Genomic DNA, 13,147 nt, shown 5'->3' on the forward strand with positions numbered 1-13,147 from the left:
TTTAAGAAATGATAGATTGCACTGGCTCAGAGGAAACTGTCTGCTCCCTGATAATAAATGAGTTGTTAGCAGAGGTAGCAGACTCCCAGATCCATTTGTGATCCAAAGGGCCTACAGCTGCTTCCCATTTTCACGATGCCAAAACCACAGAACATGAAGACAGCAAGGGATGGGACGGCATCCTCCTGCGCCTGTCTGCTTGCTGCTCTCCAGTGGCTAAAGGGAGACTGTCAAGTGCCATTTCCCTTTGACGGAGCCTTTTTTTTTTTAATGTAAATTTGCTGTTGTTGAAAGTGAATAATTCGCTGCATTGGCTACAGGCAAGGATAGCTAGGAAAAAACCTGCAAATCTCACCGCGGCATGCTACATTTCTGCAGCACCTCTTGCAGTTCTGGACATGAAGCATCCTATAGCTCGAGCACCCATACTCCTGCAGCAATGCACCTCATTCCTCCGGCTGCAGCCCCCGCACAGCTCCAGTAACAGAGACAGCACTCACTGAGACAAACGCACCCTCGCCAAAGGCTCCCACAGTCCCACCAGAGGATATGCTGCTGTATCTCCGTCATCTTGACCCCGATTCCCTCCACCCTCAGCCTCCAAGACACTGCTCTAGATTTCACTGCACAGCCCTGGGAGGCAAAGGGGATGATTATTTTCTTTCCCCCTTTTTAAAGTTGTTCTGCTTGAGTCGCTAGTTTGGATTCCCACTTTTACTTTCCTTCCCAGGGTCAGCTTGAAACAGAAAACCTGAACGCACATCGCTGTCACACTCCTCTGAGATTGCTGTCAAATGGCAATCGCAACTCGGACCAGAGCAGGGTGGGACTCAGTGTCACCAGAATTTTCACATGTTTTGATCCAGGGTTTTGGGTCTGATTTGATTCAGCTGCCAAAGGATGCTACTTTAGAAATTACATTTTTTTATGGGGGCAAACGTAACTTTTTTTTTTTAATTTCTCAGAAAATCTTGTAAGATTGTTTGTTCCAGTACCATGCAGGGGCTTAGCTGTGCTCTTCCCATTAGAGCTGGTGGGGATTGCTCAGTCAAATCCCTGGGTGCTATGTCGAAAATGCTACAGTTAGCATCTGAAGGCATTCCTCCCCTGATGATACTAACTCTATGGTTCCCAAGAGCCTACTCCTAGGGAATGGCAGCATCAACCAGGAGCATATCGACAGAAGGAAGGAGAAAGAGATCTGCTTAAAGATAGCAAAAGCAAACCCAAACATTGCTGTTAGAGCACTGCAAACTACTGCCAGCAGCGAGCCCGTGAAAAGGGAGAGATAGAAGAAGCCAAGAGGATGAGAGCACATCTCAGGACAACAGCAGAACCCTGCCCTTGAGGAGCCACTGCAGTACTGTACCAAAATACAGAAGGTGAACCTGAGAAAGGCTGTTTCTATGCCATGAACATATGTTTTCTTCACTTAGCAATACATGAGAATAGCACAACTGTGAACGGTTTGCAACGTGATACCTGCCTTTATCAAGGGCTTTACAGGCTGCTCACAGGGAGAGCAGGAAAACATTTGGTATCGCTGAGGTATCACCTTCAGCAGAGTACTGAGGAATTAGTAGAAGGAAATAATACAGCTGCAGGCACTTTGGGGTAGGATTCATCTCACCTGCCCCTCAAGGTCTCAGGGTAAGCTGCCCAAGCCAAATTTGTCACCTTGGGTTCCTGTATCCACAAGGGAGGTAGCCAGGCACCTCTGGAGGGCAATTCCCTCTGTACTAAGACAGGTGTCTAAGCATTGCAAAAGGATTGCTCAGTGGTGCAGCAGGAGAGCTCTCTGCTGATCACAGAGGTAACCTTGATGAGTAGCTTAGATGAGGGCAGCTAAACCTTAGCCAGAAAAGTTGGAGAGGACAAATTCCCATCTTCATGCTTTAAGGACTCAGGACCTGCTGCTTAAGAATGCCGCTAAGGCATGTAAGCAATGACATGCCACAAGCACTCTGGGTCAAGTCTGGGCTTTGTTCTTCCCCTCTTTTCATCTGTCTCTCTACAGACACCTGGCAAAGCAGGACTAACTTGATAAGCACACAATTCTGTTGCCTTACCTGGTGCTTTGCAGAGGAAGGAAAAATTCAATTAGGGCACAGTGATCCAGCATTTGTGCTGAGGCCCCATGTGAAGACTTCACTTGAGAACAAGCTTCAACGGGCTAAAGCTCCCCAAGCAAAGAAGAGAAGTTTGGGAATGGTCTCTTAACTGACAGCTGCTATCTGAGACGTGTGTCAGTTTTCCCACTTCAGTGTGACTGTTAAGCCTCACTAAAACTGCGATGATGCTTGAATGAGAATTCCCTCATTGACAGAGCAAGCCCGTACTCCAGGCCAGCGCTACTTACCGCAGAACAAGGGGTGATACGGGCTTTTTAGGGAAGGGCTCATCCCTGAAGGTGCGTAGTTGCTCTGGGAGCAGGGGTGGAAATGCAGGAGCTCTCTCGCCTCCTGCCTGAGGGCTGCTCGGTGAACTCCCTGCCCCCCTAATTATGAGCACTTAAACACGGGCATGCCACGGAACATGAAGGTTGGGCTTTCTGGTCTAGGGTGACGGTGAACGGGTGACCTCCCTGCAAGCCCTGGGACCGCGTGGGGCTCGGCGGCTCGGGAGAGGTGTTGGTATTTGCTCCCTCCGAGGTCTCTGCTGAGTCTGGCACACAAGGCTGCTAAGGTGGAGGATGTTATGATATAAATGAGTCAATGTTAGAAATTTGCCTGACTTCATCCACACATTTCTTGTGGGTTCCCAAACAAGCGATGACTCTTCCTGCCTGTCAGCCTAGGCTAATCCAGGTCCCAGCCTCCAGCGAGGCTCCGCTCTCCCCAGAGCCTCTCCATTTGTCGTTCCCACAGGAGAGGAGCACAGAGACTCCCCCATTACCGTTCCTGCACCTGGAAGCTGCAGAGAGTGGGCTTTGGTTGGCACAGCTGTAACAAGCTGAGCAGAAAAGACCCCAGAATCAGGACAGGATAGAAGACTAAATTAATTCTGATTAAATCTGTGAAATGCACTCAGCTCTGCCTTTGCTCAGGACGGACTAGGGGCAGCTGCTGTGCCTGACTTTTTCTGGGACAGCGAACTGGAAATGGCATTGCTGCACGGGCTGCGCCGCAGCTCGCTTTCCTCGTCCTTGCCTGAAACAGCAAGGTCCCCTCAGCCCCTTCCCCCACTGCCGCCGTATGTGGTTTGGCTTTCTATTACTTCCTTTGGTAGTTCATTAAAGACATTAATCACCTTCTGCACAAAGACATTTCTCCTGAATTCCCTGCGGGCCAGGCCTCTTTCTCAGCAGCAGCCCCGCTGGCTGCTCCAGCCCTTTGCAGGCACAGTGCCGGTGGCCCAGACCTGCCCCCGTTTCCCCGCTGATCTGGGTCCCTGCCAGGCACCCATCGGGTGGTCACCCCCAGACCTCCCCTGTCATGTGCGCTCTGACTGGAGCCTCCTCTCCAGCTCACCTTCACCCTACTGTGGTCTACATCTCAGCACTTCTCGTATCCCTTTCTCCTGGCCACACAGTCCCATCTCAGGACCAAAGCACGGCCACCTGCTCCTGTGCATCACGCAATAGGCCATATCCACAGGGGACGCGCTCATCCTGCGAGAAGGATGCGAGGCATTCTGCTGCACAAGGCTGACTGGGGGGAAAGAACAGTCTCATGTTGGGACCATTGCAGCAGCAAGAGAGCTGCAGGCGTGGCAGTTTGCAATAACCACAGCATGCAGGGGATTCCCTGCTTTAAGCACCCAGGTCTGGCTCTGCAGCAGTTGCACCGAGGAAGAGGGATGCCAAAAGTGAGCTGAGCTACGGTGCTGGCCAGATGGAAGACACCAGCAGGCTCCAGCTCATATTTGGACAGGCAGCAGAGCCCTCAGAAAGTAAAACCTCCCCTGGTTTAGCTAAGGGCTGAAAAGACACACGGGAAAACCCCAGCTATGGCATGTCCACAGCCCCTCTAGAGCTGCTGCCTGCCCCCTTTCCCATGTCGTGTCTCCAGGTGCTGCTCCTGACCTGGCATTTCTCCATCCTCCATCCCAGTGTGCTCTCCTTGCTCGCCTGTGCTCTCCCCACGATTTCCCATGTTTGCTGGTAATTTTTTCTGCTGCTCACCTGCCAGAATAGCAACACCATCCTCCTCCTCAGGGATGGTGCTGAATGGGGTGTGGGGGCTACGTGGAAGGAAAGCCAACAAGGCTCGGCACTCGGGGGATATCGGCAGGCCAGCAGGAGAAAAAACATCTGAATCAGTGTAGTCACTGATGTCTTTTGCTCATCGAAGCTTACAGCTAGGAAAGATCAAAGCAAAGCTTTGGAGAGGGCGGGGAGGTGAGAAATGGCCCTCCCTTCCAGGTGAGGTTCTTCCTTGCTGCAGCCAGATTACCTACAGCAGCCTCTGTACCCCTCCTCTGACCCTCCAACCCTCAACCTTTCATCTCCCTCCCTCTTCATCTCCATTAGCATAGTTACAGGACTTTGCTTATTAAATCAAAGCCGAGACTTCTATAGCATAGAGAGAGATGTAGACACATATGCTGTATCCACACGAGAATCCTGCCATCAGTTGTATGTTACATCTCAGTCTTAGACATCAGTTGTTTTCTTTTGCACTCCTCCACTCTGTCAAAAACAAATAAAATCAAAGAATGAAAAGACCCTCTTGAAGAAGCCGAGATACGGCAATTTATAGCTGTTACGCGCCTCTTCATTGCCTCTTGCTGCTACTTCCTCAAGGGATCAATCAGTCCTGCCATGCATAAGCACGTCTCCTCCTGAACTGCAACCCTGGATGAGGGTTGGCAAGGGTGTGGTTTGCAGACAATAGGGAAAATAACTGATATACATTAATAAAAAGAATCAACATTGCTGGGAGGTTTTTTGTATCACCTTTTGTGGTGTTGTGGTATGGTGGGGTTTTTGAAAAACGCCCCAGAGAGGGCAAGTAGGTCTGGCTGCTAAAGGGCAGCATGAGAAAATCAACTAGAGACTCATTACAGTGTAAGCTAATGAGCGATCAGTTCAGCAGGTGAGCAGGGAACATTTTCTGCCAAATAGCGTGCTGTTATTATACTAATCATTTGGTATTATTTTGAAAATTTTTTTCCTGGGATGATGGTGGATTGTTAACGGCTCAGTTTGGCCCCTCTTCTGCACCTTGTCTAATACCTGACTTCCTCGGGTATTCCCAAAGGACATCCCATCTACCAGATGGCACTTTTCCTTGGGAAAAACGTTACCCTGTTGCAGTTGTACACAACCAAAGGCAGAGAAGTAAAATCCCATCTCTCTTTAAAGTAATGTAGTTGAAATAAATGCATCTTTGTCTTCAGACTTGTGTTAATACCGCACCCCGGAGAATTTGGATCTGCAGAATATTAAAGTCTCCCTGACTTATTGCCTCTTTAAGGAGAATGTTGATTTTGTGTTTGCTCTGAGCTCCACGTGTTACTGAAGCTAACTGGGACTGTTCTGGTTTCTGCTGGCAGAGAGCTGTTGCCTTTGGGGCCCTAACCCTATTAAGGGAAATGTAAACGTATATATCTAAAATTCCCACTAGAGTTCTGGAAAGCGACAGCGTGCTTCCCCACGCTGCCTTCCTTGCAGCCACATGAAGTTTTCCACCCTCACCTTGCTAACATGCCAAAAAATAAAGCCTGTGTGTTTCTGGCTTAGTAGGATCCCTATCACATCAAAAAGCTTTAATTTTAGAGAAGAAAGGATAAGCTGTGAGTGAAAACTGTGACTGTCACACAATGGACAGGTCTTGACTCTGTTGCTCGCTCTTTCTCAAATCCCTTCTCTGCCTGCTGCAAAGCCCAAATTTTGCTTCTTTACTCTCTTTTTTGCTTCTCACCAATGAGTATTTGGGATCCTTTCCAGATGAGCACATAGCAGGTGTGAAATTCCCCTTATTCCTCTCCTGATTTTTCCTCATTGCGCCATATCAGCTTTTCTCCTGCTCCCACAGCCCAGGATAAAAAAATAAATAAATAAAAATAGTCATGGCAAAGAATAAGTGCCCCCATGCCTTTTGGAGAGAAATGGACGCACAAGACTGGGGGAAACCCATTCCTGATGCCTGATGTGCGCTGCCAGGCTCTCAGCGAGGCTGCCTTCCCCCAGTGACAGCGGAGCCCCATCACGTCCCTGCTGATGACATTGGCCCATGTTCTCCCAAGGCTCTCCGTGCCCAGATCTGTGAAGGCAGACCGACAACCTGCCTTGTCCTGGCAGCCATAGCTGAGGAAATAGCTCAGCACTCATGTTCAAACGCTTTGCTTTCCTGGGGAAAGCATACGCGACAAGCTCTCACCTTTTTCAGTGGCAGCTGTGACTGCTGAGCACCCAGTGCCCACCCCAGACCCCCTGGACTCAGGAGGCTGGTGTCACCCCCAGGACCCACTCTCTCCTGTCTGGCAGGATTTCAACCATCAGCACCCTCCTTAGGGCTGGATCTGACTCGGTGAGGTACTAGCATCTCACTAAACAAACACGCACTTACTAGAAAGCTACAGCACATCCCTGCCAGAAACCGAGCATCCTTAACCTCAATTTGATCTAACGTGAATTGATGCTCTGTGATTCGTCTGCCTGCATCACATCTTTTCCTATTACAAAATCTAAGGAGATGCATTTCCTTGTAGTACCTATGTTGCATTAATCAAGCTGTATCTGATCATTAAATCCATGTTTCTGTTGGCTAAACTCACATATAAATAGTCATAGCTAGCATCCTGAGCTCTGCAGGGAGAAAAAAATCCCACAGCACTTAACATGAGATTTCTGACGCTGCAAAATAAAAGCAAGTCTACCAACACCACAACAATTGCATACTATTACAGGGCCGGGCTTATTTAGACTGTGGAAGTTTAATTATAAAAATTGCATTTTAATTGATTGCTGCTGGAATAATTACAGCAACACCTTTCCAAGAAATGGCGACCATCGTATATTTGTCAACAAAGAAGCTTCCTTTAAATTCAACATGCAATAATTGTTTAATTAAGCCAAATTTAGATCCTCGTTTGAGAATGCTCAAATGTTTACTTCTTCCTTCCTGTCTCTGAGAGGTAATTTAAGAGATAAAAAGCAATCTCCAGAAATACTCTATCTATACACGTAAGTATCCAAGAAAAAAGAAGAAAAAGAAATACTTCATTTCACAGCTGATCTGGATCTAAGCTTGCTGCCATTGATAAGAACATAAGCACAGAATGAGTGTTCGCTACAAATCCCTCACTAATTGGTGCTGGGAGGCCTTCATAAAATATGAACAGACTCCAAACTACATGTTCATTTTCTAATAAGCAGAACAGATTCAACTGTTGATATTCTAGCAGCACCCACAGCCCATACACATTATGAGGAACCCACAGTAACTGTAGCTGCGTGTACATGGAAGGAGAAGGATAAATAATTGTTTTTCAGCTGCTTTACAAGTTTTCTTGCAGCTATAAAATCCTGCTGCTGTCCTGTCCAGACTTCTGTGTTCCAGGTGCGCTGCTCCTGAATGTCCTTTCTCAGTAGCCCAACATCTAAGCACGCAAAAGCAAAAGCTGATGGCTGCATCAGCAAAGCTACCAGGCTCGGTGCTGAGCAGAGGGTTTTTTTAGTTGCTGGTCATCCCTGCAAAGTGGCCTGAGTTTGCCGGGACAGATTTATCAAGCTGGTGACTCACCTTCTGTGAGTACCTCTCAACAAGGCATGTTCCCCAGGTCGCTGCCAGGGCAGTGTTGTCAGAGCCATCTTTGCCGGGTAGCGAGGGCAGCCGTCAACGTCTGCCTGACACTGCTGGGCTCACTGGGGGACTCGAGCCAGAGGCCAAAAGCAGGAGTCTCTGCACCACACATCAAATAAATCTACGGAGCTGTGGCTGAAACAACTCGTAATCCCCCAAGGAGCTGGGCTATGCACAGGGCGGGCACGTGCATTCCATGTGCACGAACGGAGGCTGAGACAAAGAACAGGAGAAAACTATTCCCTGTGTTGGTTGTCTCAAGTAAGCGGCCTCTCATCCCTTTGCTGCCAACAGCACACGGTCCTCCTGTCCACGGGGGACCTCCCAGGGACAGGAATCTGCAGCTCTCTCCTGAGCTTCAGACCTCCCGTGTCCTCACACAGAGCATCCCACTTCCCACACCTCTTGGTTCTGACCTGCAGCATCAGCCCTGCCCCGTTGGGTCTGCCCCGAGCGCAGTCAGTCATGGCAAAACCCAGCAAGGCAGAGTTTGCTGGCGACTGCGTTGAAGCCGTAAAGCTCTTTTCCAAACACGGCTGAAAACAGAACATGTGAACATGTCTTTGAAGTTGATAGGAAGGGTTTTGCTCTGCCGTGTCACCAGGCAAACCTTTCAGCTGCACCACACCAGCATTTACCCTCCATAGCCACCTGGCACTGCTCTATACTTGTGCTGAAGGAAAGACTCTAAATTCACCTTCCCCCTAAGCAATTGCCTTGGCCTTCAAAGAAAAGGCACAAGACAAAGTCTCTTAACCTTTAGTTAAGAACCCTCAAAGGAGCAGGTGTGTATTTTCATACCCGTAAACCACAGCACACACCCAGCTGCAAACACAGAGCCTGTTCATTACCATCAATTCTGTGGGATGGAATGAATTCAGGAAGATATTTCAGTTATTGAAATACGCTCATGTTTCAGCGGTTACCACAGGTTGTATCTACTACCTATTTTTGCTTTCTTAATGATTACAGTTTGCTTAAAGCCATAATCTACTGAGGTGTCACGCACTGGGACCACAGGACCCATAGAGGGACACTGCCCCACACAGAGGTATTCACAGTCACTGAGTAATGATAAAAAGTCTGCAACTGTAAGCATCAGAAATGCAAAAGTTATTGCTGGGCTGTCACAGCGACAGCCCAGTGACAACAGCAGCCTCCTGATATTTTACAGATTTATCACTTTCATGGGTATTATTGTTACCAATTTACGATCATCACTAGCACATCATTAACGGCTCCCTATCACTGTCACCTGTGCATAAATGGGCGCATCTCGTACTGTAAATTCACCCACTGTCACACCAAAGCTTGCTCATCCTAACTGGTAGCAGATATATGTCAGGCAGAGGTAGACAGTGTCACAGTTGATGCTGAGATACATTTTGCATACGATCTCCTTAGACAGGGTGCTGTCATTTCACTGCAGTTCATCCCGCCACTTCATCATCACCATACAAGCTGCCCAACAAGGTTTTTTGCTTCTGCCATCACCACTGATTCTTAATATATATTCTGTATTTTGAATGTTGCTGCTTCAGGCCCTTACCATAAGGACTACATTTAGCACACAAGGTCAGATCCTAGCACAAGGCAGGATTTGCTGTGGGGCTGGGATCTCCTAGTCTTCCTCAGATGTCCAACTGGAGCCCCTGACAGGGGCAGCACCAGGTTTCCAGGGTCCAAACACCCTTGACTCAACCACCAGAGAAGCAGGTAATGCCAGTGACAAGGAAACGCTGTGTTCTCTATCTCCATGGGAACAAACCCTGGTACTTTTAACTGGTAGCATGGCCAGTCTTTTCTCAGAAGATAAGGACCACTGTGTGGGCAGGGTTCTTATTCTCTGTAAATAAACAGATCTTTCTGCTGGTATCTAATATGGGCAACCGGGAAAGGAACTTGCTGGAAGATGAGGAAGGAGACAATTCCTGGCAAAAGTTTCACTCCAGCCCTAAAGTACTAAAACCAGGTCTCCTAACAGCCTATTTTTTTCAGTTGGGGTGGTTTTTTTTCCCCCTAGGGTACATGGAATAACACCTTCTTTTGTGCTTACAAAACAAATGCTGCCTTCCATAGTCTGAGAGAACTTTGGAAGTTTTTAATTATAAGAAAAGAAAAATGAGGACAAGTGAAGTTGGACTGTGCAGAGTGCTCTGCTGGTCTGATCTAGGACAATGTGCCCTACATAGAGCTCAAATATAACATCCTCTGGGAGGCTGTCTTCCATTCAGCTTTTGTGAGACCACCCCTGCCCCTCTGGTACTAATGACAGATTTCTGAAGCATAACTAGTATCACGGTCTTGCTGTCAACGTCAATGCTGTAAACAAAGCCATTAGTGGCAGGCATAGAGAGGGAGGGAAAACTATGCGCAGATGGAGAATTTATTCTAGTGATATTCTTGCAGTTTCTGCTTTCTTCCTGCTATCAGCACTGAAATAGCTCATCCCCAGCCACAGTCAGCAACTCTACCCCAGGTGGGTGACGCTTTCCCTTGATAGATACAAGGTCTGTCTTTTTTCTTCTATTTGTCTAGTTTTCCTGCCAAGGAAGTGCCATTGGATTGAGCTGAAATAGTTGCTCTTCCTTGATGGAAACCTTGTAGCTGGCAAATAGAAGGATATTAAGGAAAATCGAAAATCTTTAGGTGCGTCATTAGACACCCCAATGAAAGTGTGGCCAAATTGTTACTTCTCTCTCCTAGGTCATACTTGTCAGTAAATTCCTGCAACCTTGTATTTGCTAACCCTCCAACAGAAAAAATCACAATTATTTCTTCTTTTTTTTTTCTTTAAGGAGCCTTATTAATTCTCTTCCTGTACATTCCTAGTTCTTTTTGCAGGAAAACATTTTTCCCTTCTCTGTATTTCTTAGCAGAAAGAACAGTTTGTGTCCACCTCTACCCCGCTCTCCACCTGACTAAACTGCAGAGAGGATATTTTGGTGAATCAAAAGGATACTACGGATGTAAGCCAACAACAATCCAACGGGCTTTACAAAGGGAAGGGTTCCTCCAGTCCCTCCTGGCACCCCTCATATACACACTGGCTTAGAGAGTGAAAGCAGTGTCTGACACCAGGTTGAACCAACAAATTCTTTGTACGTTGCATCTCGGCAGTGCAAGCCTCTCGTGCTCAGCACCATGCCACGTGCTCCAAGGGAGGCAAATACTGCAATAGCCTCTAATGCAACCACAGGGCTGCGTTACAGTTTTGTTTTCCTCTGGTTCCCTCCTGGTCTTATTTGTCGCTGCTCATCTTGGCTTTACCTGGCAAGCCAGTTTGTTCTTTCCTCAACTGTATCATCTAACAGGAACAGCACAGCTAATGTACTGTGCTTCAGCAGGGTGCAGATACTTCCTAGGATTGACTCTGCGATGCAAATTCAGTCTTTAATACTTGTTTTTAGAGCCAATGATTTTGCAAGTTCTTGAAATTCTCTTCCCTCTCTGTCATTATTAGGTATGCCCCTTACAGTGGGTCTGGCCTCTGCTGTTGTTTTCTGCTAGGTCTTTCTTAAATCAGGAGGACAGACAGCTAAACTGGGGCTGTAGAAGAAGCTGTTCACACTAAACAGAGACTTCTGTGCACCCCGTGGGTGAAAAGGGGTGTCTTCGTTGTACATCACAGGTCTAGGAAATACGGGAACGAAACCTCAACATAATGAGTCAGGCACAGGTTAAAGAAACAAGAAGAAAGGAATTGTCGGGGGTTTTATACCACTTTGGAAGCACTGAAAGAGAAATGCTGAATAACTGCAGCACTACCTCACCTCTATGTTTTAGCACAAACCAAAGTGATTCAGAAATCCTTTGCCCATGTGTGTGTGGTTTTCTTGCATGGACCCTAAAGATAAGTTACACATCGGGAACAAGATGTCCCATATTTCAGGCACAAAAACCCAATCACGAATAAAGAAACCAAAGTAAGAGAAAGCATGGCAAATGCCACTACTTACAGGTGTATGTCATTTCAAAGCTGTCACTAATGTTCACAATGTCGATCTGGGGAAGGAGCTTAGGGGGTTCCGTGAGCTGAGACAGTGCAAACCTAAAAGCCGCATGTTCCTGGGATTGTTGATTAGGAAATAACCCCCCTGGGGAGAGAAACAGAACAAGAAGGAAAGTCTTATATGCACCTGTATTAGCAACCTCCTCAGTCCAAAATATTCCTGCGAGCAGAGGCTATGGCTCCCCAGCCCGGGAAGTGCCCCAGGAGCCCTCCAGCACACGGGACCGCTGGGTTTGTGCCCGCTGCAGACAGGCTGGGAGCAGAAAGCCTTCCCAGCCCATGCCTTATGTAATGCCTGGATCACATACAGGAGCCCTGATGCATCCCTGGGCCCGGCAGCCTGCTCAGGATGAACCATGGGGTTTGGCTCAACCTCCTCACCCCCACAACTTCAGGGAAGAGAACTGGAAGCGCAGTCAATGTTACCTTTATAAAGGGGGAGTGAGAGCCTGTCTTCCTCCTCTCCTCACTTGTAATTAGGCTTGATTTAAACCCTGCTAAGAGCAGGCGCCTGCTCCAGGAGGGGTGCAGTGCTTCCCCCACGTGCAGGTCAGACTGGCTGAGCCCAGCCCCACAGGCGCAACACTGGGTGGATGGGGACAGGGCTGCGAAAGCCAGAGGGATGTGGGACCCATGGCCAAACGACTGCTGCTACTGCAAGTTTGCTGCATGGAAAACCCCTACATTTAACAGGTGACAGTAGCCAGCCTCAAAGAGGGAAAGAAATCAAAAGTTGGTCCCCAAAAGGATCTATCTGAGCAGAAGCACCGAGAAGCCCAGAACCACAGGATGACATAAACAGGATAGGAACTGGGACCAGGCTGGACTCAAGCTCTGAGACTTGCTCCTCCCATGGACCGGGAACAAAGTGCTGCGGTAACCCAGCCCTAGGAAAAGTTTCCTGCTGCTCCCCCAGCAGGAAACTTGGCTAGCGGCAGATCCCTTCACAGCTTCCAGAACGATGCTATTAATTCAGACTGTCTCGTAATCTATATGTATTTAAAGGGAGCACCGCTATTGACGTTTTACAAGTAGGGAAACAAAGCACTTAGCAACAAGGTAGAATTAAAATAAAGCAGCAGAAAGTATCAATGCCCACCCTCCAGGGCAGATGGCTTGGGAAAGAAACAAATATGCAAGGACCTGCTATCGGCATTTTGCACATCTTTAGCATAGATGGTATCTCTTTGTGTGGAAAAGGGCTGTTTGTGCATGAATATGCACCCCCCCACCCCCCACCCCCGCCTCCCCCGTTATTCCCACCCCCTAGCCTAATCTTGGGTGTCAGAGGAGCAAGCTGCTAGTAGCTCAGTTAAGCTATTATATGTTCGTTGAACGGGAAAAAATCTGGGATGTTGAACAAATTTGGGGTAAAGGGGAGACAGGA

At 47.9% G+C, this 13,147-nt stretch overlaps 1 protein-coding gene across 3 annotated transcripts in view; it reads right to left on the bottom strand.

Annotated features, from left to right (window-relative positions):
- GRIA1 (glutamate ionotropic receptor AMPA type subunit 1) overlaps positions 1-13,147 on the bottom strand; it is a 161,431-nt gene that overhangs the window by 126,928 nt on the left and 21,356 nt on the right. For all 3 annotated transcript variants that reach the window (XR_013930010.1, XM_080399376.1, XM_080399377.1), the window contains exon 2: positions 11,708-11,845. Coding sequence is in view for 2 of the 3 variants with exons in the window: in XM_080399376.1 (XP_080255502.1) it covers positions 11,708-11,845 (138 nt within the window). In the remaining variant the exon portion in view is untranslated. The remainder of the gene's footprint in view (positions 1-11,707; positions 11,846-13,147) is intronic.

The sequence above is a fragment of the Falco punctatus genome, assembly GCF_963210335.1.
Source record: "Falco punctatus genome assembly, chromosome: 8".
Classification (NCBI taxonomy): domain Eukaryota; kingdom Metazoa; phylum Chordata; class Aves; order Falconiformes; family Falconidae; genus Falco; species Falco punctatus.